At 43.2% G+C, this 27966-nt stretch overlaps 1 protein-coding gene and 1 non-coding gene across 8 annotated transcripts in view; both read right to left on the bottom strand.

The window, feature by feature from the left end:
- The window catches only part of TTC28 (tetratricopeptide repeat domain 28), a 638777-nt gene that overhangs the window by 114198 nt on the left and 496613 nt on the right, over window positions 1–27966 (bottom strand). For 6 of the 7 annotated variants that reach the window (XM_047697785.1, XM_047697786.1, XM_047697787.1 and 3 more), the window contains one exon: window positions 334–1675. In XM_047697785.1, the coding sequence (XP_047553741.1) occupies window positions 334–1675 (1342 nt within the window). Of the gene's footprint in view, window positions 1–333; window positions 1676–20796; window positions 20944–27966 lie in introns of those variants that run through there. The other variant, XM_047697792.1, reaches the window with a different exon arrangement.
- Window positions 15909–16015, bottom strand: LOC125082730 (U6 spliceosomal RNA). The gene has a single exon (XR_007122057.1). It is a non-coding gene; the product is annotated as a U6 spliceosomal RNA (small nuclear RNA).

Below are 27966 nucleotides of genomic sequence, written 5' to 3'. Positions count from 1 at the left end.
TTATCCCTTTTATCCTGCTCCTCATGAGGTAGTCAAAGAAGCATTGCATTTGGAGTCAGACAGCCCTGGGTTTGACTCTCAGCTGTCCTTAATTTTTAAGCTGCGTAACCTTGGACATCGACCTAACCCCTCTGGGTCTTAGTTTCTTCCTCCATAATTGAAGGGCAATAATATCCCCGCTAAATTCACAAAATCATTGGGGGAGCTGAATAAGATACATATGAAACTTCTTTGTAGGTAACAAGCCGCCATGCAGACAGTAAGTTGCCTTCACTGCCACAGATGCTCTTTGTGCATGTGATCCACCACATCTGACACCTCTGTCATCTTTACCTGTGCCCATTTCCTAGGCCCCGGTAAGCCTTGGCTTGGTCTTGCATGCGATTCAGACTCTGGGCAACAGATAAATACTGTTCGTAGTACTTGATAGCTTCCTCATAGTCACCCAGGGCCTCGTAGCAATCCCCCAGATTGCCATAGGCCCGGCCCCTGTCGAGCACGGACTCGTTTCCACTCAGCTGCTGCAGCATGGCCAACTGCTGCTCGAAGTAGCCGATGGCTTCTTCCATCACATTCATGTTCATCTTTGTGATCCCCATGTTGCCGTAGACCTGGGCTTCCAGACTGGGGTCCTTCAGCTTCTGCCCCAGATCCAGCTGCTCTTCATAACACTTGAAGGCCATTGTGTATTTCCCAAGGGCCATGTAGACCGCAGCCAGATGCCCGTGAGCTCTGCACTCCCCCGACAAGTCGCTCAGCTCCTGGTAGACCTCCAGTTCCTGTGTGTGATAACCCAAGGCCTTGTCGTATTTCTGGATCATCCGGTATGCCGTGCCCAGGGCTGCATATGCACTGGCTTCCAGTCTTCTGTCCTTGACATGGTGAGCTAAGCCCAGCTGCTGCTCATAGAATTTTATTGCACCATTTATATCTTTTTTACAGATGAATATATCACCCAGGTTCCCCAGGGCTCGAAATTTAGCCTGGGAATTATTCAGCGACTGGGCTAGGGACAGTAGGTACTTCTGACACTCTTCAGCTTTGCTGAAGTTCAGCAGCGCCTTGAATGCTAGGCCCAAGTTGCAGTAAGCTTTCGCCTGGCTCAACTTGTCATGAAGGTCTTTGGCCAGCGCCAGATCCTGTTCATAGTACTTTACAGCCTCCTGGTAATTTCCAAGGCAGTAGTGGGCATAGCCGAGATTGTGGCAGACCTTCCCTTCCCCTTCCATGTCTTGAAGGTCAGGAGCGAGCCGGAGGTACTGTTCATAATAGGGGGCGGCCTGGACATACTCCCCCCGAGAGCAGTGGAAGTTGCCCAGGTTGCTGAGGGCCCGGGCCTCGCTCTGGATGTCACGAAGCTCCCGAGCAATGTTCAGGTGGTTCTGATAATGTTGCAGGGCCCGGTCATGGGCACCCAGGGCCTGGTAAGCCACGGCCAGGTTCCCATGTGTCGACGCCTGTGAGGCCCGGTCATTCACTTCCATAGAGATCTGCAGCTCCTGCCGGTGGTACTTGACGGCCTGGTCATACATCCCCAGGGCGTTGTAGGCGTTGCCCATATTCCCATAGGCACGGCCCTGGGCAGCATAGTCACTCAGCTCCTGGGCGATGCACAGGTGCGTCTTATGGAGTTTCAGAGCAGTATCATAATCGCCTTTCATCTGGTGTATGATTCCTGAGAAAGAGAATAAAGGAACAGAAAAGTTAGAATTACTGATAAGCAGTTTGGGGGAAAAAAAGTCATTTGCAACTCAATTTATACTCAAACACAATTCAGATGAATTAGAGAATTTAAAATAACAGAAGGTAGAATTAAATATTTATCAGCGCTCCAGAGGGGAGATAGCTTTCTAAGCTTTGAAGCAACAGAAAAAAAAACACAGACAGATTTGATTACAAAATTAAGAGGTTTTGTACTCAAATATATATATATCTAAAATTAAAAGGCAAACCCGACACTGGAAAATATGTGACACATATATGACAAAATCCAACAGCTATCGTGTATAAAGATTTCCAAGATTTCACTTGGTCTGATTTAAAAAGAACAAAAACAATCTGAGGGTTTTGAAAGGGCGGGGGGGTGGGAGGTTGGGGGAAACCAGGTGGTGGGTATTAGAGAGGGCACGGATTGCATGGAGCACTGGGTGTGGTGCAAAAACAATGAATACTGTTACGCTGAAAATAAAAAAATAATAAAAATTTAAAAAAATCTAAAATCAAACTCCAGTTTACTGAAATAAGCAAAGAACAGTAAGTGTGAGCAGACAACTCACATCCAAGAAATACAAAAGTAACCACAGGGGGAAAATGCTAATTTCTTTTAATAATCAAAGAAATGCAAAATAAAGCAACCCCGAAGTACCATTTTACTGCAGCTAAATTAGCAAACAAAAAATTTAAGCAGCACCCTATACTGATGAGGTTGCCTGAAATTGGTAAACACATCAGCTGCTGGACATAAACGGGAATGGCCTATGGAGAAGCAGGATGGCGAGAACCACACACGTGGTCCTGCTCAGACCCGGCAATCCTACTCACAGGAATATATTCTATGGAAATCATCTGACAACTGCAAAAGCTATCCGCACACCAGTCTTCATGCAGCATCATAGATTAGTGGGAAATCAGAAACACCTTAAATGGCAAACACTGGGGGACTGTAGTAGTACATTTTGGTATATCAACTCAACAGAGGATTATGCAGTCATTAAAACGTAATTATGAAGTCTGGGTAGAAAAATGAGGGAAAAGGGTTCTTATAATAATAAGTGGTAAAAAAAAAAAAAAGCCAAAAACAATGCTGCATGCTCCCCGTGACAACAACCAGGAAAATAAGTGTGTGCACATGGACAAGACCTTGAGGGGATTATGCAAAAATAGAAACTGTCGCCTTGCGAGGTGATGGGATTTGCATGATTTTTTTCTTCCAAAATTTCTTAGAATTCTGCTTTTATAGTCATTAATAACAGCACTTTAAACAATGCTCATAAACTATGCCTAGCAGCTAAGGTATTGTTTCTACAAGCAGTTCAAAACGAGATATATCATCGATATAAAAAAGAGAAAGTAGTTCCAAATAAGGGATATCATCAAAGTAACCGGGAGGCACCTTTATCGAGAACCTGGTTCAATCCGGGGCGGGGGGTGGTTTGGGGTGCGGAGCCCTGGAAAAGATGAACAGAATCTAGTATGCAAACAGGTTTCTCCTTGCCCTTGGATTTGAACATACTTTTCCATGAATCAATGTGTGAGCTTTGCAGTGGTGACTAAAACCCAAAGAAGTACAAAAAAGCAAAAACACCAAGCTGGGTTCTTCTTAAAAGTCTGAACTAAAAATAGACACGCTGAGAAGCAAGCTGTCAAAATCCAGGCCCCACAATTCGCCTCTGTGACACTTTCACTGACTCACTCACGCGCTGCCCCAGGATTTACTGTGTGTTAAGGCTCGTGGTGGGCAGCAGGGACAAAGGAGACGCAAGTCTGCCCTCAGAGAGTGCGCCGGGTCATGAGGGAGCCGGTCAGGAAATGAATAATGGCAGCACACATCATAAACGCTGAAGTGAGGGGGGCAGAAAGGAGAACGTGAGGACCCCTCTTCTGTCCCCGTGTCCTCCCCTGCCTGGGCTGGAGGTCTGCCCTGTCACAGGACTTACATCCATCTCTGGGTCTGGCCAGCTTTTTGATGTTAGCTCGACTCGGGGTACTGGATACATCATTCAGTCCCTCTGAGCTTTTCATAGTTCGTCTATGAAGTGAGGAAAATAATCATCTCGAAGCCAGTCTTAGAGGGCAGTAGTGAGGATAAAATAAAATCACTGTAACTGCAGACTGGAATTCAGGTATTAGTCACTGAAATTACTACATGCTTCTGCGAATTCTCAAGGTGGTAGAGATTAAACAAATGATGGTAATTATTCTGGGTATTTTCTTATAGGAGTAAAGTATTGCATAATTTAAAAATAACTAAGTAAATCATGGTCCTCTATACAATGGAATAACATAGTGTCATTAAAAATGGTGAAGTAGGAAAAAAATACCCTGAGTCTGCCCCAGAACAAATGATTTAATTTAAAAAATGATGAAGTCGAAGAGGATATATTGACATGGGAAAAATTACAATATATTAATGGAATATATGGTCACAAAACAGTACATTGTAATAAAAACATTAGTGGATGTATATACATGTATGTTTACATTTATATGTCTACATACAGTGTAGAATTTATTTAAATGTTAACAGTAGTAATCTTTGGGTGGTAGAACTGCCGGTTTTTTTCCATTTTGTTTCTCTGTATTTTAAGTGTTTTTTTTTTTTTCCTCTAAGGAATGTATAGTACTTGATTTCAAAATTAATGAAAGGATTTTTAAAACTCTGATCCAACAAGCAAAGTAACTTTCCTGGGGATTGGGACTGGTCACTCCCCTGGGCTGGAGATGTCACTGGTATCCTTGCTGGAAGGATACGGTTGTTCAGAACCTGTCTCAAGGTTAGAAACTCTAAGCTACGCAAGAGGCAATACCTTAGCGTCACCTGGAACCGCATGAGTGGTGAAAAATGATTAGTGACGAACATTTCAGTTCTGAAGACCTGATTTTGGCCTGTATTCCTAAACTGCTTTTATGTAAAGAGAAAATTTTTAGATTTCAATTTCCGGGAATCCTTCAAGGAAATGAATCATTTGCTCCCTCTGTCTTCACTTTCTGCGTTTCTAAAATGAGAGGGAAAAATATGTGCCCAGACAAGAGTCCGCAGTTAGGAACAGAGCCAGAGCCTGGGGTAAGGGCGGGGAAGGGGGCAAGAGCTGGGGCGCCCACATCTCCCTCTGAGCACCTTCTCCCACAGCAATACGTTTGCACAGATTTTTTTTCTTTTTCCCTCACAGTTTTTAGATTTCTTTGCAAGTGTTTTTTTCTTTTAAGCCAACATGATCATTACTTGGTTTCCAGGATGATGTTAAAAAGAAACAAGCAGCGTGAGCCCTTCAGAGAAGGCAATGGTTCGGGAAGCTCAGGTAAGCGTTCGTGCTCCCTGCCACCAAGGACACAGGTCTCTCTTGCTAGCCCCCGACCCTCTCCACTTGTACACCATCCTACAGGAAACTTGCTAAGTATCTGGACGGCGCACTATCATGGAAAAGCACAGAACTTTAAGTCAGTGGTTCTGTTTTACAAGCCCGGCTCCTACCTTGTTCAGCTGGGTACCTTTGAGATGGTCACTTTAATTCCATGAGGCTTTCTTCCCTTTTTTTTTTTTTTTGAAGAGAGAGAGCACGTGCATATGCACACATGTGAGCAGGGGGGTGAGGGGAAGGGGAGAGGCAGAGGGAGATGGAGAGAGCATCTGAAGCAGATTCCACGTCCAGCATGGACCCCGATGCAGAGCTTGACCTCACAACCTTGAGATCATGACCTGAGCCAAAACTGAGTCAGTTGCTTAACCTAATGAGCCACCCAGGCGCCCTTCCTTTTCTTTTCCAACCAAAACTTTTTTGGTGTTTTTGTTTTCTTATTAAAGTTGGGTTACACTATCTCAAAGAATAGGTATGAGAAACATAATGGTTTATATCAGCATGCTTTGTAACCTCCAGCATGCTATCTGAACATGGTACGAGCAGTATTTAGAGAGTGACAGAAAGGAAAAGGAATTCCAGGTTTCCTCTCATGGCCTCAAGAGTCTGGCCTAGTTAATAGGGAGCAGTTGGGATGATAATGGCTACCCAGGGTTCAGTGAGTTGTGAAAGAAACTGCCTGCTGGTGATGGCAAAATGATCTGACCCCCAGCCAGCTTGCCCACACACCCGCCTTCCTTCTCCCCTTCCTCCTCATCTGACACTTCCGAGGCTCTCTAAAGAATCAGGCAGATTCTCAAAAACAAAGGCTTCCGGACATGAGCAAGGGTAGGAGGCAATGGGCCTGGCTGAGATGGGGATTTCTTTTCATCCGCCCTGCGTCTCTACCGTCCCAGCCTCTGCCAGCCTGGAGAATTCTGAACAGAGCATTACACACTCTTGGCAGCCGTTCTCTTTGTTGAGGCAACATAAAAGCAGCCCTGAGAACTGCCAGCAGAGTGACTGCGCATGCTGAGGAGATAATCTGCAGATCCTCCTTCCCTTTCGAGACCACAGCTTGATTTTCCAGGGCCGTCACTCAGATGAAGACTTACAGAGAGCCTGTCAGCAGGGGTGTGCTAGGTGACAACGTGCTGCAGGGAGGGGGATTAAACGAAGATTAGTGGGGCAGAAGAGCCTCACAAAGCCGAGTTCCCACAAGGGCGTGCGGAGAAAGGACGCATGGATAAGGATTTATAGATCACCATGGTGGGCCTCTACCCTGGGGACAGGAATGGTCACTGCCTGGGAATAGTAACACGTACTTGAAGTGCTGTCGTGAGGACCCAGGAGATCATGCTCATGAGAAGCCGGCACAGGTGACTCGAACACAGTAAATGCTCAACACAGTTTGCTTCTTACTATTAACCATAACCAGCAAAGACCAAGGGAGTTGTGACCATGATGGGCCTAGCAGAATTTCTGCTTAAATGAGAACATTTAGTGTTTCCTCAGGAACTTCTGCCTGCCTTTTTTCTTGTGAATTCTCTGAAAGGAGGGCCCTAGTGTATTTCCACCAATAGTGGAGGTGCTCTTCTCATTTACTGAAAATATCATTGCTCTGATTATTGATAGTATGGGATCCAAATGGGGCTTTAAGAGCTCACCGGTCCTTTCTCGAAGCTTTCCAAGAGCTTGGCTTCTGCCTCACCCCAGCCAAAGCCCCAGCCACTCTCAGGAGACACAAGCTGTGGGAGCTAGAAAGGGCCCTCCTATGGTGTCAGCTTATAAATGACACAGCCCAGGTCCAGTGAGAGGAAGTGAGGTCTTGGCAGAGCTGCGGGAGGTACTCTTGACTCACACACGCTCAGCCGTACCAGCCCATCTGAGATAAACAGGAGGCATCAAGGAACTGTTATTATTAGTCTCCTAGGTGTAACATGGGCCAGCAGCTGTGCTGAAAGTTCTCATCTGTTAGAAACACACCCAGGAGAGGCGCCTGGGTGGCTCAGTGGGTTAAAGCTTCTGCCTTCAGCTCAGGTCATGATCTCAGGGTCCTGGGATCGAGCCCCGCATTGGGTTCTCTGCTCAGTGGGGAGCATGCTTCCTCCTCTCTCTCTGCCTGCCTCTCTGCTTACTTGTGATCTCTCTCTCTCTGTCAAATAAATAAATAAAATCTTTAAAAAAGAAAAGAAACACACCCAGGAGTATTTACAGATGAAACAACATGGTGTCTATGGTTTGCTTTCAAAAACACTCTAGCAGAGGGGAAAGTGAGCCTGTGTGGGTGGGTGGGTGTATGAAACAAGATTAGCAATGTATTTTTTTTTTTTTTAGCAAAATGTTGATAACTGAGTTATGAGTACATGGGGGTTCGTTATTCTATTCCTTCTGTGTGTGTGTGTGTGTGTGTGTGTGCGTGAAACATTCCATAACAGAAAATTAAATCAAATAATCAAGATATGCGGAGAGATCTGTATGGCACATTCTTCTATTGTTCCTTCTGGATCAGGAAACTTCCTCATAGCTATGTCCCGATGTGGATATTTAAGTTCATTTGTCTGTCCGTGAGACCTCAGGAGAGAAAGAAATCAGCTGCTCAACGGCGGGCCTACACAAGCCAGCCTCCATGTCCTTCTCCAGGCTGGGAGGACTCACAGTGACACGGTGTCTTGTCCCACTGCTTTGATTTCTTTACAGACACAATCTTGAATTTTACTTTTAATTTCAAAGGCTCCTAATGGATAGGATGACATTGTGTCAGTCCAAGAGGCAGCGGGTGGTGGGGAGGGAAGGTGTTTGCACCGGAACAGCGGACAAACGAGCTCAACACAAACAGTGCTGTGTATTCGCAGCGGCTCCCCCCGCACTCCCCACCAGGAGGAATGGCCCCAGTTTCTTCGGGGCACCCATTATTTCAGCTCTCTAGGTTCCCCAGATCCTCTCCCTCTCAAGTTGCCACAGAGAGTCTGTCCACATAGCACCTAAAATATCCCAAGGCTTGGAGTGGGGAGGAAGGGACAGACCTGCTTAGTAAACAGATGGCTGGAATCAAAGGCATGAGAGCAAAGTGCTCTGTGTTAGAAATGCAACCGACTGGATGTTTTATCTCATTTTCAGGTTACTATTTATGAGCCTAGAGACAAGCTCATTATTTTTGCCAGTGGAGGACAGCAAAGGTACAGAAATTTTTAAATGCAGATAATTTTAAAATTATCTCTCATGTGATTTCAGCTACAAGCATCTTCCTGGTAGGAAAGCTCTTCCTGAAAACCAGTGCCTGCCCTTCTACTTGATAATCTCAGGCACACTTCATATCAATCCTGTGAGGGGCACCTGGGTGGCTCAGTGCGTTAAGCCTCTGCCTTCGGCTCAGGTCATGGTCTCAGGGTCCTGGGATTGAGCCCCGCATCGGGCTCTCTGCTCAGCGGGGAGCCTGCTTCCCCCTCTCTGTGATTGCCTCTCTGCCTACTTATGATCTCTGTCTGTCAAATAAATAAATAAAATCTTAAAAAAAAAAATCCTGTGAGATCACTACTGCGGTCTCAGAGACCCAGAAAGTTCAAGAACTCACTCAGGCCTATACAGCTCCAAATGGCAGAATGGATACTGGACCCTAGGTTCTCCTGAATCAGGAATCCATGCTTTCACCCATTCCCCTTCTGGAATGAAGCTGGACTGCCTTCTAGTGAAAGGTGGTCATGACTTTGTACCTACTTCTCCTATATTAATGTTCATATACGTTGTGGCAAACCGATCTCGTGGCAGCTATATGAGGACAGATTGCTGGTCTGGCTAAATCTGTATCCGGAGCAGTGAAGTGTACATTAGCAGCTGGGAAATGCTAAGAGGTGCAGGAATGCAGTAGGAGGAAGCAGATGTAATCCGTCGTGTGGGCGTCACCTCTGGAGAACTCTCGGGCCATCACGCGTCTCTTCTGCCACCATTTATCTTAATTACATCTGTCTACTCTTTCTACCCAACCCACCAGGCTCTCCTTGTTCTTGCAAAGGGTAAGTGAAGTTAAGGGCCTGTTATCTTCTGCTTCAACAGCAATTTGAGATGTCTTCTGTGGCACTGAGAGTTCTCTGTCCCAGATACCGACTGCCCTCCCCTTCTGTTTCAGTCCAGAGGAGCCCACTACAGTAGTAAGGTCGAGGAAATCCCTGCACATGCCGCCTCTGCCTCCCACAAACAGACTCCACCGGAAAGTATCTGCCTTTTTCTCCCCAACCCAGCCCCTGCTTTATTGAGGCATAACTGACAAAACTGTATATATTTAAAGTATATAATGTGATGATTTGATATACACATTCACTGTGAGATGATTACCACAATCAAGTTAATTAACACATCCATCACCCTTTTTGTGGTGAGAATACTTAAGATCTACTCTGTTAGTAAATTCCAAGTATACCTTCAGTATTATTAACTGTAGCCGCCATGCTGTATGTTAGAACCTCAGAACTTACTCCTCTGATAACCAAACTTGGAGGAAATAGAATGCAGCTGAAAGAGAAACAGAGAGGCTCTATTTGCTCAATCTCTGGCCCTTAAGGCTCTCTTTAGGCTGAACAGAGGCACCGTCCACTTCTCTGCAGCCCCCTCTTGCCACAGTCCCAAAGGCGTGGGCTGAATGACAGTGACAAGAAGCCAGCCTGGAGCTCATGGAGCCCAGTTATTTCACTGCTTCCATCCTTGGCCCCACTTCCTCCTCCCTTGGAGAGTTAAAAACCAAGACTGCAGGTGAATAGCTCAGAAATTCCCCAGGCCTGTTTGGCTGTAAATCCTAAGGCAGTGGGGAAGATTAATTGTGCCATGAAGTAGGGGAAGTAATAATTAAACCTATTAAAAAGGAGGTGGCTGGAGAGGGGTGCTCCAGAGATGGATGATGAAGTAGGAAGTGCTAGGCACAGTCATCCCTAAACGGCTAAGGCCAGGCCACGGAGAGAGAACTTGGTGGGAAGCCCAGAGCAGAGTGAAAAATATGCTGGGCCTGCCTGGCCAAGGCCCGCCATTAGTCACTGTTTGGAGAAGGCACAGTGTGGCTGGTTCTCATTCTGGATCACAATAAGAGGAGGGAGGCACCCTCATAACTTAACAATGCAGAGAATGTTACAGGGAGTTAATTTCAATATGAAACAAACACTTCTTTTGTTTCAAGGTCTGGGGTGGAATCCCTGAAATGCAGAGATAACTGCTTCTGCTTCTCCCTTGAGCTGAGCCTCTAAAAACTGCACCAGTCCCACCTCCCTGGAAAACTGTCTGAGTCCCTCTGGCCAGCAAAGAAAAGCATGGACCCATTTTAAATGGCATAGACAAACTTTGCCAGTCCAACGCCAAGCCAGCCATGCCTGCCCAGTGCTCCCTATGCGATCCCAGCCAAGCAGCAGCCCCGCTAGCCCTTCTGCTCGGCCCCACCCTGCCTTGTATGCCTGACTTTTTCATCCGCTTTGCTTGGTTTGGACTGCCTTCCTCCCCCAACTGTGGGAGCCTTTACTCCTGTTCCCTGCTCTGGTTCTCTTCTATATCCAGATGCGTATTTCGTACTCAGGAGAAGTCAGGCGCGGCCAAGTGACTTGTTTTGCCCAACGGAATATGAGGAGAAGCAATGTGTTCCTTCCAGACAGAAGCACTTAAGAGCTGGACTACGATATTCCCTGCTCTCTCTTCCCCTGCCTGACTGACTACAGAAGCTATGTGTTCCAGATGGTGCTGCTGGAGAAGATGGAGCCATGGGAGGCGGGATTAGTGAGGTGCATCCTGAGTGTTATGTGAACCTGGTAGCCGGTGTGTGAAGATAAACTCTCTTGTTTTGGACCACTAAGATCTGGGACTATTGTTACTGTACCAGACCCCAGCACATCATCATGGACATACCATCCAATAACAAGCCTCCAAGCCCTTGCTCTAACCTACAATTTTCAACTGTCCTAAGAAAGTCCGTGTCAGAGGAGAGACACCTATTAATAGAAGTCTCCGGAGGCACTTTTGAGTCATCCACACCTCTGGATGTCCTGAATCCCAGCCCTGAATCAAGTGAGACCACTGAAATCTATAAATCTGAGCCAAATGAACTTGACCCACACTGAACAGGCTTCAGTGAATTGAGGTTTCATCTTAATGCCCTAGGGTTAGTTGATTTTTTTATTCAAGTCTATTATTAGAAAAAGCACCCTGAAATCTATTATAATCTTCGCTGCTAAAATTTTAGTTACATTATACGTTTTGTTACCATAATCCCATATATAAAATGTCTCTTGAAAAATTTCTTTTAGGATTCAGCTTTCCTTCCCCTGAGAAATTCTATGCTCCCATCTTTTGGGTAATAAGAATTACGTGTTTCTTTTTTTGCTTTGGCCACAAGGAAACTCTCACTTAAATATGAAACTCTAATACAACAACCATGTTAGCCTCTGTTTGGGCTCTTTTCCCTGACCTTGGTTTCCTACTTTTATTCCCTGATCTTGGTTTTGTATTCCTATAGCATCATCATTTGATAAGGTAAGCTAAGTAAAATCCTTTATAGAATGAAACACATAATAGAGAAGCAAGAAAGAAAAATCTCTTACATCTGTTATGTGCTCAGCTGACTTTGCCTCAGTAATCTGCCTACCCCCTCAGCCTGCCATTTCTCCACTTTGCTGCTGTGTGTTTTGTGGGCCCTGTCCTACCAGCTTTAATAACCCTGCAGTGCCCGTTGCTTGACACAGTGCTTTACGCTGGACAGACGCCGTGACCAGAACTGGAATCTCCCTATTCCTGGCCCTGCCTCTTCACTGTCTCGTGCTCTCAAGAAAGTAAGTACTTTTCCTAGCCTCTAGTTTGCCTCTACCTAGGATGATAATCAGGAAGATCAAATACAAGTGAATGACGAGGTATGACACTCTGTTTTCTAGGGGGCAGGATTATTCCATACAGCTTCAGTGACCATAGTCCTCAACATTATAAAATAACAAAATCAAAATAGGCCACTCCTTCTACCATTATTTTACTACAGAGTGTAATTTGCTCTAGGTCTTAGATGCCATCATATTTCCAAAGTGAGCACACCGAAGGGAACTTGGCAACACCTCATTTCATCCAAGAAGGATGCAAAATTATGGGCTCTGAGAATATTATAGTCAAGCTTTGCAGGTGACATGAGAATGGGTCCCATTTCCTGAAGGGTCTCAGTGTCTGCATGTCAGAGAGGAGACTCCCCCCTCCCCAAGGACATTTGAATACGAGATGGGGCATTTTTGATTGTCACACTGTCTGGGTGCCCAACAGCCTGCACCATGTGGGAAGACTCCAGCACAATGAAGAACTATCGCACACCCAAATGCCAGTACATCGTGCTGAGAAACACTGGATATTCTGGGGTGATTTTACACCAGGGCACTAATTAATAATCTGAGGGGGAAAAAACGACCCACAACTTTGTTTTTGTCCTGTCATCCAGCTGAAGTTGTTAAAATCAATCATGAAAATTAATTAACTGGGGAGTATTTTGACTGATATCCAATAATTTAAGCAAAACACCATGAAACAAGGATCCTTAATTCTAAATCTGGCTTACTGACCAACTGCCTTCACCAGTTTCTTACCTGTGGAATGTCATTCATTGAAAAGATAAATGAAAAGACATCTATAAGGGTGCCTAACTGGCTTGGTCAGAAGAGCCTGGGACTCCTGATCTTGGGGGCATGAGTTCGAGCCCCATGTTGGGTGGAGGGATTATTTAAATTAAAAGTTAGAAAATTTTTTTTTAAATGGGGGCACATTAAAAAATGGTTCAGTTGGTTAAGCACTCAACTCTTGATCTCAGATCAGGTCTTAAAATTTTTTAAAAATACTTAATTTTAAAGTAAAAATTTTTAAGTAAAAATACTTAAATTTAAAAAATACTTAAAATATTTAAAAAAATAATAAAAAAATAAAGGATACCTATATATGGGCTGCCTCCCAATTTCATCAGGATAATTAAAAAGGGAGAGGGGAGCCCTTACTACGTAATAAAAATAGTAATAGACTAATAAATGACAATCCTATACAAAATTCTCCTTTGTGACCGGATTCAATACCTGACACCAAAAACCAGCTCTGTGGCCCCCAAATATGCAATTCCAGCTCAGACTTCTCTCTCAAGCATTGGTCTCTTAAATCTAACTGCCTACTGGATGGACAGACCTCAGGTAACCTAAAACTCTACGTTTCCAAAAATGTTTGTAGAATTGTGGAACAGAATTCAAAGCCACTTCATGACACTTGTCAGTTCTCAAAGTTCTTGGGTCTCCATTAAATTATTTGACTCAAGGACAAAAAGCAGGGTGGCCAGGTCTGCTTTTGAAAACACTCACTGAAGCCACAGGGTCATAAAGTTACAGAGCTAAGACTTGAACTCACCTGAGCCCACTGCCTGCCAGCCTGGCACTTTCCCCTTGAATGACTTTGTTCCTCTGAGGGTCTGAGGCAGCAACGGGTGCAGAATTCAGCTGTGCAATCTGGGGGAAGGACAAAGCCCATCCCCCAGGGATGCATCATTCCCTCGGCCCAGAGAGGAGGCGAGGATGGCATGGTGTACCCAGACCAACAGGGAGCCCTGGAAACAGACAGGGAAAGGGAGGAGCAGCAGAAGAGCCAGCCAAAAGAACAGCCCTTCAAAAATGATTTCACTTTGCAAATTCAATTGCAAAGACAGATGGATTTTCCAGCCAGGCTGGAGAACAAATTATAAAATCTGCTTTCCCAAGGCAATCGGGTCTGAAAAGCTTCATTTTAAAAATTCACACTGGATAGAAAACTCAAACTCAATGATTGTGTGAAGTGTTCTAGCTAGATTAAGCATAATGCTATCAAAACAAGTGATTCATATATTCTGCTCATTTTTCTATTAGTACATGGGCTTTTGGTGAGGGCAATTTCAAAAACATGGAAAAGAGGAAGATAGGATTAAAACTGTGATCCATTTACTGCTTTCAGTTTTTCTTCCCTTTCTGCTTAATTGAGAGGGATTTACTTAGGAAATTAGAGGCTCCTGAGGCTGACTCACTCGTGCATATCACAGAGATGATATTTAAACATGTCTTACTAGAAAGCTCTTGTGAACTGCTTTAAATCTGAAACCTCATTTACCTCCTTTATTCAAACTGTAGACTCATGGGGTAAGAGGAACCCAAAGAAATCACTGAAACTCGGGCTTCTCAGAACATTTTTCAGTTCTTGACATATCTCAGCCCTACTACATCAGGAAAGGGTGGGTCCCCGTCTGTCTATCTGGCCAACCACTTCTTCCAAGTACATATAAATAAAAGAACCACCTAATCTCTCCCCCTCTGATTACATACAGGAACACTAATGCAGAATATTATCAGTGTCAATATCCAGAGCAGACAGTTTTATAGCTTCTGTGGTTTTCTTTGCATCCTCTTGGTGTGCAAATTTTTACATTATTCAGATTCTATAATGATAAAAATTGAACATAATAATCTCAAAAATGTTTTTTCAATTATAAAAATAATACATGTTCAAAAATCCTTCTGGAAGATAGCAAAGTTTGGTTTTCAACTCTCTTCTTTCTCCCTAGCTGCCTCTGCCTGTGGGGCTGGAAAGCTAAATATTCTCTTTCCCAGTCTCCCTTGCAGTTAGGATTGGTCAAGTGACACTATTGTGGTCAGCAGACAAAAGCAGGAGTGTGCTAGCATTGTAGAAAAATGCTTCTGAATCTTTAGAAAAATTGTTTCTCTGAAATGAGTAAAAAGATACAGAAGCAGCTGGCTTAGCATGTCAGGCTTCTGATGTGAACAAGTCATGATGCCTGGAGGCTCAGCAGCCACCATGTGACCACGAGGACGAGCATAAAGGACCAGCATGAGTGAAGGCCAGGAGAGTTAAATGCACAGTAATAGGCCTGGTCATCCTTAACCTCTGAATCAATGTCAGATACCTCACATTTACCGTTTTGTGAGAAAAATAAGCCCCTATTTGTTTAAGCCTTTTATATCAGATTTCCTGTTTCTTCGCCAAAGGATTGCTGTTACCATATTCAATGCAGAAAATGTGAAATACAGAAAAACTCTACCTTACTTAGTGACTGGTCTGAAATAATCATTGCTAACATCCTAGCATAGTTCCTGACAATCTGTTTCTGTGTTGGTGTCAATTGTTTGGGTTATATATTGAGATCATATTACATGTACGGATTTTTAAACATAATTAAAACAAGACCAGGTCCTTAAAGGAAGATAATGATAAAAAGGATTTTGATGACAGATATCTGCCAGTAGGTCTTTGTTTACCATTAGGACATTTAATATGGGTTTAAAGGATGTAAACTATCATTTCTCAAATGTCTTGGTAATGAAAATGGCCATTATGTTGCTCTCTAAGCTCTGCGTTACAGAATAAAAGAACATTTTCAGTTCAGTAACTCTTCTGACGGTGTTTTCACAATGTAAAAGTAACTAAGCCTTCGTAGGAAGTGTTGGCTCAGGAGAATATCAGTTAAGTCTTTCAGGGTATCACACTGGATGAGAGATTCCATTTGAGATCAGAGGTGAAGGATGTGGCGAAAGAAACACATTTCCTGATATTGGTCAAGGAACCCAAGAAGGGCCATTGACAGAAACATGGCAGATTCAAATTTCTCTTGGCAGTAGAAGCCACCTTCCAACAAGCCAACCAACTGAAGTGTGGGAGCAAGATGAGAAAAAGAAGACCCTTAAGCCCTATGCTAATACCTCCTAATTCCTGTCTTCATCTCTTTGTTCTTTTCTTCTATATTCTAGCAGAGCTTATTCCCCACAACACTGACTCAGTTTCCCACTGTATCAGTTACATTCAGTTCTACCTTTATTGCAGATTTTTTTTTTTTTAAATATGGAACGCTTCACGAATTTGCGTGTCATCCTTGCACAGGGGCCATGCTAATCTTCTCTGTATCGTTCCAATTTTAGTATATGTGCTGCCGAAGCGAGCACCCTTTATTGCAGATTTTACATTGTTAGGTTCCTTGCAATTCTTCCTTCAATAACCCATGTTCTTTTGCATCTGACCCTTTTCCCACCACATCAGCCTGCATTCTCCTTATGATTTCCTATTTCTATTTCATGTCTTTTTGTACCTACTAAGGGTGCCAAACTTGTAAACCTTTCTCTTAGTACTTACAGTGGATAATTCCTTTTTTTTTAAAGATTTTATTTATTTATTTGACAGAGAGAGAGATCACAAGTAGGCAGAGAGGCAGTCAGAGAGAGAGGAGGAAGCAGGCTCCCTGCTGAGCAGAAAGCCCGATGCGGGCCTCGATCCCAGGACCCTGGGATGATGACCTGAGAGGAAGGCAGAGGCCTTAACCCACTGAGCCACCCAGGCGTACCACAGTGGATAATTCTTAGAGGTCCGCTTACCTTCTGAGAATCAACATTGTCTCTCCCTTATTCTATAGCAATTTTCCATTTCTATTTTTTTTCCTTTTTGACCTTTAAATAAATAAAGCAAGCTGTATCTAATATCTACTCATAAATAATGGTCTGTGCTCTAGTGAGATTTGGCCCCATTCTCCATGTGCTTGGGTGCTGGCCAAATCCCGTTCTCGGATCTATAGTCAGATGACAGAAAGATGATAAAGATAGTGTCACGCTCAATCCCATTATATAGTAATATCTATTTCAATAGCTAAAATTATTGAGAACTTACAATGTGCCAGGCACTGTTCTAGGTATTTTATATGTGTTAATGTAATTCTCACAAGAGCATATGAGTTAAGAACTGTAATTATGCTCACATTCCAGATGAGTCACAGAAAGGTTAAGGAATTTACCCAAGATCATACAACTAGAAAGTAGCAAGCTGGGATTTGAAGCCAGGCAGTCCAATTCTAAATTTCAAGTTCCTAACCAGTATATTTGATAGCTCCTAAGAGCATTTGGGCAATAAACCAATGCTTCTGTGAGCAGGATCTAGGTAGAAAAGGTGGAATTTAAGGAGGCACTATCTATGCCTAGTGACTTTTTTTTTTTTTTTAAGATTTTATTTGTCAGAGAAAGAGAGAGAGAGAGTATGCACACAAACCGGGGGAGGTGCAGGCAGAGGGAGAAGCAGACTCCCTGTTGGGCAAGGAGCCTGACACAGGCCTCCATCCCAGGACCCTTGGATCATGACCTGAGCCAAAGGCAGCTGCTTAAGTGACTGAGCCACCCAGGTGTCCCTGCCCAGTGACTAAATCATCTCTTGATTGCTCACCTGAGATCCAGTAATGGGTCTCCAGGTGTCTCAGGCTTTCGCTTCATCAATTTGGGATTAGGGTGGGGGAAGGTAATTCTTTAAGACAAAGTCCCACAGGCTCCCCAATCCTGAAAAGATGGATTCTAAAATGCTTATCCAGCCTAGTCTTACATGTCTCACCAGTATGAACCCTCCACTCCAGCTAGCTCTCCTCCACGTTCTTCAAAGGAGTAAAATGAATTCATTGCACACCCTGGAGAAATAATAGCAGTGGCAATTATGATGACTGAGTGGTACATAGATCTTGCCTCCAAAGAGCTCACTATGCTCTCATCTCTCTCTTCCCTTTATCTTTATAGTATTACTCGGAGGGATGCGAGGTTATTAATCATTCATTTTCCAGATGGAGAAATTGAAGTACAAAGAAAGGGAGCAACCTATTCAAAGTCAGACAGCTGGTTACTGTTAGTGTGTACCTGTTTCCTATCTCATCTCTTTAGGATCAGGTCCTGAGAGCCCTCCAGAGTGAAAAATAACTTGATTTATTCATCTCTGTTGGCCTGGACATAATTTGCTAAACTGCCTTTATCATTCTTTCAGCAAACATTTACTGTAGTGCCACAGTGGGTATCAGGGATAAGAGATGATGAACACAAGGTGCCTGCTCACAACCTGAATGGAGAGGCAGGATCACAGCAAAGGGGACTTTGCACAGGAACGAAGATGCCTGCAAACAATACACAAGCCTCCAAGAGTAGCTCCGTGCTCTGAGGACCACTGATGCTGCGTAAGTCTCTTCTTCCAAGTGGAGGGGGGGATAAAAAGTGCTTTCCCACCTTGAACTTACTACAGATCAGTACCATGTTTGTTGACAAAAAGAGGATTCATATTTCTTTTTTCAATATGTGCTTATCTGCAATAGTTCATGAAGGTCGGTCTGAAAAAAATGTTTGTCACCAATTACTAATAAGACATGTTAATTGGCTTAATGGTGATTTTTTTTAAATAGTTAATGAAATCTATTTGGCATACAAATGAATTTATAAGTAATTCAAAAATGCTTTAAACATACCCATCCGTTCAATTTTTAAGATGTTGCATAGCTCATTACAAAAAACTGGGTAAGAAACAAAAGGATGAGCGTTCTCTTATGAGGCATCTGCATAAATTAGGTGAAAAAAAATACCACACTTGGGGCTTAGAGACTGCACATCCCTGTCTACAATCCTTAGAGGGTCTGGGGAAAAGGAAATTAAAAAGCAGCAAAGTCACTGTATTCTGTTACTGAAAGACACTGTACCCCTGAGGCAGAAAGCAACACACGACAGAAGAGCAAACACCTTGTCCTAGAGTGGATTGCAGAGGCGAGGAGAGAGAGAATGAGTTCAGCTCTGCGGAGAGGCAAATGTGAGCGTTTTCTACACTGACCGGAGTCCCCGGGTTTCTGAAATAAGGAAAGCCAGCCTGATAACAGTTCTTAAACGACATGGTACCAGGTGTGGCCAGTGAAGGACAAGCCTTGTTCCCCAAAAGGATGAGTGGCCTTTCCTTAATACAATGAGGTAATCTAATCATGAAACCGTTTAATCTACTTATTAGTCTGGACTCTGGATATACCCTGCCGATGGATCAAAATCACAAATGTAACTGTGGTTGGCTTGGCCATGGGGAGCTATGGGTTTCCAGGGTTTTATAATCCAGCATTTGGGCAGGAGGTTAATCCGTGTTCCATATTCCTCTTCATGTCCCACTCTCTACAACAGTTCCCTTAAATACAGAGGTGCGAACACAGTATTTCCACAAAAATAATGGCAGTTCTTGAGGTCTGTTGACCTGAAGAGTCATTCTCTAGTGCCTGTACTATGTAAATTTAGATTGAAAAAGGAAAGGTTCTATGCCTTACCCTTCTAGTGGGGAGGGCTGCCATTACGTCTAATATGGGGTCACAGCAAAGTAATCATCTAGTTTTGTGTTTTCCGTACCTTGCTCCACAGAGCAGCTGTGTCCCATGAGATGCGACAGATGTCTTGAGACACATGTGTCTTCCATGGTCAACTGTATGTGAAGCCTTGGATTAAGCAAAGTTAATACAGGACTTCTCAGAGCTTTTCAGATGCTATTATCTGCAGGATGAATTTCCTGAAGGGGGATCTAGTATCCTGAATCATTTCTTCACTGAAAGCCTTACATCTCCCAGAAGGGGGATTCTATAGAACAGTTTGTGATCTTGCCAGCTTACAAAAATCTTCTAATAAAGTAAAACACTTATTGTTTGGATTGATCCTTAAAAGGTTTGATATAACTATAATCATTACAAAGTCGAGCCCTATTACAAGTGTGTTACTAAATAAAAATCTTTTTAAAAAAAGGTGGGAGGAGGGCACCTGGGTGGCTCAGTCATTAAGCGTCTGCCTTCAGCTCAGGTCATGATTCCGGGGCCCTGGGATCATGCCCCACATCGGGCTCCCTGCTCAGTGGGGAGCCTGCTTCTCCCTCTTTCACTCCTCCTACTTGCATTCCCTCTCTCGCTGTCTCTCTCTCTGTCAGACAAACAAAAATCTTAAAAAAAAAAAAAAAAGTATGTTACTCATGGGAAGAACCAGTAGGTCACAAGGCCTGGGAGACACAGGTAACTTTTCTCTAGGCTGGGCTGAGAAACACTGTCCAAGTCAGAATCAGTCATTTTGCTGAAATTTTGATAAATGAAAGCATTTACAGCAGAGGGTCTCTAAGAAGCATAACTACATTATTTCACTGAGTGTACAGATACAACTTAAGGAACACCCCAAGGTGGGGCTTTTAAATACTTTTTAAAGTACAAAATGGTAGCAACAAACAACCAGTCCCCCCTGACCCCTATTCCTCAACAATAAACACAGGAGTTCCTCAACATTTCCTTAGACATGCACTGTTCGATATGGTAGCCACTGACTGCATGTGACTACTGAGCACTTGAAATGTGCTGCCAAAGGCGCCCGGGTGGCTCAGTTAGTTAAGTGGCTGCCTTTGGCTCAAGTCATGATCCCAGAGTCACTGGATCGAGCCCTGGGTCAGGCTCCCTGCTCAGCGGGGAGTCTGTTCCTCCACCAGCTCCTGCTCTCACTTTCTCTAATAAATAAAATCTTAAAAGAAAAGAAAAGAATTGTGGCTAGTCAGAATTGAGATGTGTTATAAAATACATGTGGGGGGCGGGTCTGGGTGGCTTAGTCAGTTAAGCATCAGACTCTTGATATCTGCTCAGGTCTGGATCTCAAGTCATGAGATCCGAGCCCCGTCTGGAGCTCTATGCTGGGGATAGAGCTTGCTTGAGTTTCTCCCTCTCCCTGTGCCTTTCCCCTGCCCTCCCCCTGCCCTGCGTGCATGTATACACACACTCTCTCTCTCTCAAAATAAAATAAACACAGGATTCCAAAGACTTGGTGGAAAAAAGGAATATAAAATACATTAATTTTCATATTGATTACATGCTGAAATGACAATATTTTTAATGTATTGTTAAACAAAATGTATTATTAAAATCAATCTCACCTTTTCTTACCTTTTAAGATGTGGCTGCTAGAAAAATTTAAATTACAAACGTGGCTCACATTATCTATTGGGCTTTGCCACTCTGTCCATTTGTCTACCCTTCAAGACTGCGAGCTCTGTGAGGCAGATGACCTTATCTTCTTCATTCTTAGAGTTCAGTGTCTGGTTCACATCAGGGCCTCTGGAAGTCTTTGTTGAACTAACTTGAATTCCCAGGGATTGACTCTATTGGGTTAGATTCTCCTCTTATTAGAAAGTGTGACTCTTTAGAGTTAGTCTCTCCTTTTTATTAGTAAGTATGGAAACCACATGGGCTGTTTGACATTATTTTGGGTTGAATCAAAGCTCCGGCAAATTGCTTACTTTCTCTGAACCTCAGTTTGCTCCCCTGAGAAATACGGTAAGATAACGAGTAAATGAAGTATTTCTGTAAAGCACACAGACAGATCCTGTCGCCAAATGATAGAGGATTAGGATTTTGCTATTTTAAACATTTCTGTGCCTAATACTTGAGACCCACTTGCAGACTTACACACAAGATTTTAAGTAAGCTTGGAGCTGAGGGCCAGGCTGTTTAAGGAATAAGATAGGAGACCTGTGCTCATCATAAAGACAGCGGAATATGTTTATCTGCCTTTAGACATTTAGCCATATCTCAGTGGCCAATATCTCTCTCCCTGAATGCAGTGCGATTGTTGTGTTTAACAATGCATGAAATGCTTTAGGTATTTATTTATCTCATTGCCCCGGCATGCTCAGTGCCAGCAGTCTCAAAGTCTACCTGCTCAACAAGTGAACTGAGGCAGGTGAGCAGTCCCCCGATGGAGGTCCTGTCAATAGGGCAAACACAGAGCCATCTAGTCTGTCTGCAAACCAGTGGGTCTCAACCTTGGAAAACATATTTGAATTATATGGGGAGCTTTTAAAAATCCCATTGCCAGGCCCAGCCCCCAGATGAATTAAATCAGAACCTCTGAGGGTGAGTGCCATGGTCTGAGAGCTCGCATCCCTGCCATGTTCATGTGTGGAAACCCTGACCCCCAAAAGGTGAGGGTATTAGAAGGTGAGGCCTTTGGAAGATGATTAGGTCATGCGGGTGGAGCCCTCATGAATAGGATTCGTGCCTTATAAAACAGTCTCCAGCAAGATCCTTTTAGTCCCTTCTGCTATGACCTGGAAAGAGGTCACCCAACCACACCCAACCATGCTGGCACCTTCATCTCAGACTTCTTTATTTTTTTTAAGATTTTATGTATTTATTTGAGAAAGAAAGAGAACACAAGCAGGGAAAAGGGAGAAGCAGACTCCCTGCTGAGCAGTGAGCCCGACTTGCAGCTCGATCCCAGCACCCTGGGATCATGACCTGAGCTGAAGGCAGACGCTTAACCAACTGAGCCACCCAGGTGTCCCTTTTCCTTTTCTTTACTCTCTAAAGGTTTTATTTTTAAGTAATCTCTATACCCAATGTGGGGCTCGAACTCACAACCCTGAGATCAAGACAAGAGTCACATGCCCTACCAACTGAGCCAACCAGGTGACTTCCCCTCATCTCAAACTTCTACCCTTTGGAACTATAAGCAGTAAATTTCTGTTTATAAGCTACCCAGTCTCTGATATTTTGTTATAGCAGCTCAAACACACTAAGACAGGCGAGTGGACATCAGTGTTTTATAATGCCCCACAGGCAATTCTAAAATGCAGCCAAGACGGAAGTCCACTGTAGTTATTCCTTCTCATTCCAGAATGTTCTTGAATACTTGCAAAAAGCAGGGCCTCTGAGAATAGGGAATTATCCAGGCTCTAGCATTTCTTGGTTGTGTGATCTTGGGTGAGTTACTTCCCCTCTTGAGCTATGTTTACCTCAACAGTTAAATGCAGCTAATAATACCTCCCTCCTGAGGTGTGGTGAGGATAAATGAATCTGGTCCCCTATGCAGAGTGACTGGTGCATAAGTGGGGGCTTAAGGAATGACAACTGCTTCGGTCATTATTTCCCTCACCTCAGGGGAAATGACTCCTGCATGCACTAAGGTCAATATCACTTTCTCCTATCTTCATGCTACACTTCATGCTACACTTCATGCTACACTGGCAGGGGAGATGATGCACATAAAAGTACTTTGCAGACCAAGACTTCTCAAGCCTTAATGTGGATCAGAATCACAGGGGACCTTGTTAACATACAGAAGCTGATTTCCCAGGTCTGAGGTGGGGCTGAGGGTATGCATTTCTAATAAGCTCCCAGGAGATAAGATACCACAGATCCAAGGGCCACACTTTGAGTACCAAGACTGTAAATGGGGGAGCTCTTTACCGCAGTGAAGCACTACTAGTATCTCCTTAACAGACCTTTGGGAAATATCATCATATACCTACTCTCTTGAATCGTCAAATATTTTTATTTTGAAAGACTTTATAGCAAGTTTAACACCTATAAAGAAACCAATGTAAGTCAGAGATCCTGTATAAAAAGCTTAAAGGTTTAAGCTCAGTGTTTTTCTCTTTACAGTCTTTTCCTTTTTGCGATTAGTCGGCATCAAATTCAACTTCAGGAACACACATCTGGATCACAAGAGCACCGAAAACACACTGGCCCTTCTTTTTTCCCAAGAATTAAAGATATTTCTCCCTTTGTTTGCTCCTGAGGAAAAGCAGAAGATCCATTACTAATTCCAAGGAGCTCTAGGCTTCTCCCACCACATTTGCAAAGTGACAATAAATTGCTTCTCTGATACTTCAGAAACCTAACCCGTTTTGTCTTTGTAACGACAATGGTGTTTCCTAACATCAATAGTTTTGTTTTAGCGTAATAATCTTATGTTAAAATAATCTGTGTGTGCCCTATCGCATGATAGTGGAATTTTTGTTTTATACATACGTATCCAGTTTTACATACAAATATGTCTCCAAACTGGGCATAAGGGGACACCCGCTCAGTCAGTTAAGCGTCTGACTCTTGGTTTTGGCTCAGGTCATGATCTCAGAGTCCTGAGATCAAGCTCCATGTAGGGCTTGATGCTCAAAACAGTCTGCTTTTCCCTCTCCTTCTACTACTCTCCCATCCCCACCCCCCAGAATCAATAAAATCTTAAAAAAAATGTTTAAAGAAAAAACTGGGCATAAGAAACCAAGTCCTACTGGGGTGCCTGGGTGGCTCAGTGGGTTAAGCCTCTGCCTTCGGCTCAGGTCGTGATCTCAGGGTCCTGGGATTGAGCCCCACATCGGGCTCTCTGCTCAGCAGGGAGCCTGCTTCCCCCTCTGTCTGCCTGCCTCTCTGCCTACTTGTGATCTCTCTCTCGCTCTGTCAAATAAATAAATAAAATCTTTAAAAAAAAAGAAACCAAGTCCTATTTTCGATGCAGAAAAACAGCTGACTAATTAAGGTGTCTATGTAAAATAATTTTGAAAACCACCCTTGAAAGTCGACTTTGTCTTTTGGAAAACCTGGATTTCCATTTTGCTACACAAATGGAGTGACTCACTTCAATTGGTGATCACTTCTACAGAGCTTCCTCTAGTCCTGTGGATTCTGCTTTTTTGGGGAATACAACTTCACCACCACAGAGAAACAGGCATTTCAGTGCTCTGGGACAACAGCTACAACAGCCAGGATACCCAACACACATGTGCGCATGCGCGCGCGGCACACACACACACACACACACACACACACACACACACAGGTGGTGCCTGTGTATAAGGATATGATTCAGTGTTAGGCGCTGGGGGTGTTCAGGCAAGGACCATGAGTAAAAAGATCCAAGAAAGCCTTTTTAACTTAAAAGATATATCGGATAATTGGGTATTATGTGAGAGGGTTGGTTCTGTTTATAAGCTTAAAAAACAAAGTTTCTCTAAGGTAAATATTTTCTTGGCTAAAAACCAGTTCCCTGATCAATTTTATGAGATTTCTATATTCTACCATGTACCAACTCTGTGACCTTGAGTAAACTGCTTACCTTCCCTAAGCCTCAGTTTTCATATCCATAAAAGGGTCATAACACCTACAACAAAAGGTTGTTCTAAAGATTGAGAGGCACATTAAGGGCACAGCGCCTGGTATGGATTCAGTGCTCAATAAATGGTAGCTATTATAATTTTTATTATATGGCACTGAATACTCAATTGGTTGTTCTGATATTTTCTTCTGTCCTGGGACTAATCTGTAAAACAACAGTGGGGGAAGACACCACTCATTATTCAAAAGACAGAGAAATTTTGATTTCATAAAATTGTGGCCATTATGCAAAATAAGCTACAGACAGACCATTAGTGCTATGACATCTCTGTGACCATAGTCTCCAAGGGTCACACACTGGGGAAAAGGAAAAATGTTCATCTACATGCAATTTAAAAACAACAACAACAGAAAAGAAGAGAATGAGAAGATACAAAAATATCAACTGCACAAATTGGGTCCTTGGATTCCAGTGTGTAAATGTGTATTGTTGAGAGTGGTAGGGTAGAATCCATGAGGCACTAACACATTTGTTGCCCCATAAAACTACACATTTTAATAGTGTAGTTTGGGGGCATCTGGGTGGCTCAGTGGGTTAAAGCCTCTGCCTTCGGCTCAGGTTATGATCCCAGGGTCCTGGGATCAAGCCCCTCATCGGGCTCTCTGCTCAGTGGTGAGCCTGCTTCCCCCCCCGCCTCCCCACCTGCCTCTCTGCCTACTTGTGATCTCTGTCAAATAAATAAATAAATAAAGTCTTTAAAAAAAAAGGTAACCCTTTTGAGAGGGACTAGAGAGGTATTCACAGCTACTCATCCAATCATTTCCACAGATGTCATAAGCATAACTTCCAGCCTGGCTACCTCAATAGGACCTGCATTACTACACAGAAACCGACCCACGGTCATGGGAAAATGTGTTTTTCTCTTGGCTTAGCCATGAATCTGTTGTGTGATCTCAGGTTAGTCAATGGATGCCCCCCAAAGTAAGTTTTCTTATCAGTAAAGGGAAGGAGTTAGACCAAACAACATTTTATAAAAACCCTTTTCAATTCTAACATCCCATGGTTCTAAGATCCTTTTCATACTAGAATATACACTAAGATTCTGATTTTTCTCAAGTGTCACCAACAGTGGTTGGAAGCACCCCACTAACAGCTTGGTTCAGGTCGCAAGCTAACTGTACCAAAGGGCAGAGGCCATTTCAAATTCTTTGGCAAATACAAATGTAGTAAACTATAGGATATGCCAGTGGCTTTTGCAAAATGCCGCCAAGTGCTTCCGGAAGTCAAGCAGGTTGAAGAATTAGAAGAGTTCACCAGTTTGGGCATCAAGATTTGGCACTCGGACACTACATGAGCAAAATCAGTTGTTTTTTTGAGGGTTCAGAATGGTAACCAAACTTTTTTTTTTTTTAATTTATTTGTCAGAGACAGAGAGAGAGAGAGAGAGAGCACAGGCAGGCAGAGGCAGAAGCAGGCTCCCTGTCAAGAAAGGAGCCCACGTGGGACTCGATCCCAGGACACTAGGATCATGACCTGAGCTGAAGGGAGCCACTTAACTGACTGAGCCACCCAGGCATCCCCCAAACTTTTGATAAGACCAAAAAGAATGCTCTTCTCAATCCCAATCCCAAAATTAGCTGGCTCAGTGATTTTTTTTTTAATCTTTTACTTTGAAGTAATTATACTTTCACAGAAAGTTGTAAAGATAGTATGGAGATTTTATTTTTCCAGAATAAATACCTAGGAGTGGAATTGCTGGGTCATATGGCGAACCAACCTTCTTCACAGTAGCTAATACCATGTCTGCCTTCCCACCAGCCATGTATGAGATTTCCAATTGCTCTACCTCCTCACTGTATTTGGAATTATCCGATATTTTGTTTTTATTTTTTCCAATCTGCATCAGTTAATATGATCATGTGATTTTTCTTCTTGAGCCTGTTGATATAATATGGTGGTTTATGCTGACTTACTTTCAAATATTGAGCAGGTCTTGCATTCCTGGTATGAACCCCTCTGGCCATGATATATAATTCTTTTTAAATGTTGCTGAGTTCTTTTTTATTTTTTTTTTTTAAATCTGAGAGAGCAAGAGCACAAGCAGGAGGGGCACAGGGAGTGGGAGAGAGAATCCCAACTAGACTCCTTGCTGAGCGGAGTCCAACATGGGCTTGATCCTAAGACCCTGAGATCACGACCTGAACCAAAATCAAGAGTCAAACGCCTACACCAACTGTGCCACCCAGGTGTCCCAGGTGGGTTGCTGAATTCTATTGGCTGATATTTTGTTAAGAATTTTGGATCTATGTTCATTGTATATACATGTATATATGTGCATATAACTTTTAAAATGTTTTTGCCAAGGGCTCGTGGGTGGCTCACTCATTAGGCACCTGCCTTTGGCTCAGGTCATGGTCCCAGGGTCCTGGGATTGAGCCCTGCATTGGGCTCCCTGCTTGGTGGGAAGCCCGCTTCTCCCTCTCCCCCTCCCCCTCTCTCACTGTGTCTCTGTCAAGTAAATAAATAAAATCTTGAAAAAATTAAAATAAAATAAAAATAAAATGTTTTTGGCATCAGGGTAATACTGGCTTTCTAGAATGAGCTGGGAAGTGTTCCCTCCTTTCCATTTTCTGGCAGAGATTGCGGCAATCCTGTTCATTCTTCTTTGAATGATTGGTAGAGTTCTCCAGTGAAACCATCTAAGCTTAGAGATTTCTTCTTGAAGAAGCTTTTAATGAAGAACTCAATTTGCTTAGCAGTTAAAAGGCTATTCAAATTATCTAGTACACATGGGGTAAGCTGTCACAGCTTATACTTTTCAAGGAATTAGTCCATTTTATGTAAGATGTCAAATTTATGGGTAGAGAGGTGGTCACTATATTTCCTTATCCTTTTGTGTTTTGCAGGGTCTATCATGATATTCCCTGTTTTATTCCCAATATTAGTGATTCATGCCTTCTATTAATCTTTGTTAGTGTTGCCACGTTTGGCAATTCTTTTCATGTTTGCCAATTTTATAGATCTTTTCAAAGAACCAACTCTTAGTTTTGCTGATTTTCTTCCATTGTTTTTCTGTTTTCAATGTCATTGATTTCTGCTCTTACCTTTATATTTCCTTCCTTTGTCTTGCTTGGGGTTTATTTTGCTTTTCTTTTTCCAGTTTCTTCAGGTGGAAGCTTAGGTTATTGATCTGTGATCTTTCCTCTTGTCTAATGCAAGCA

The sequence above is a fragment of the Lutra lutra genome, chromosome 12 (assembly GCF_902655055.1).
Source record: "Lutra lutra chromosome 12, mLutLut1.2, whole genome shotgun sequence".
Taxonomy (NCBI): Eukaryota; Metazoa; Chordata; class Mammalia; order Carnivora; family Mustelidae; genus Lutra; species Lutra lutra.
Note: the sequence above shows the minus strand (reverse complement) of the source record. Positions and strands in the feature narration are given on the sequence as shown.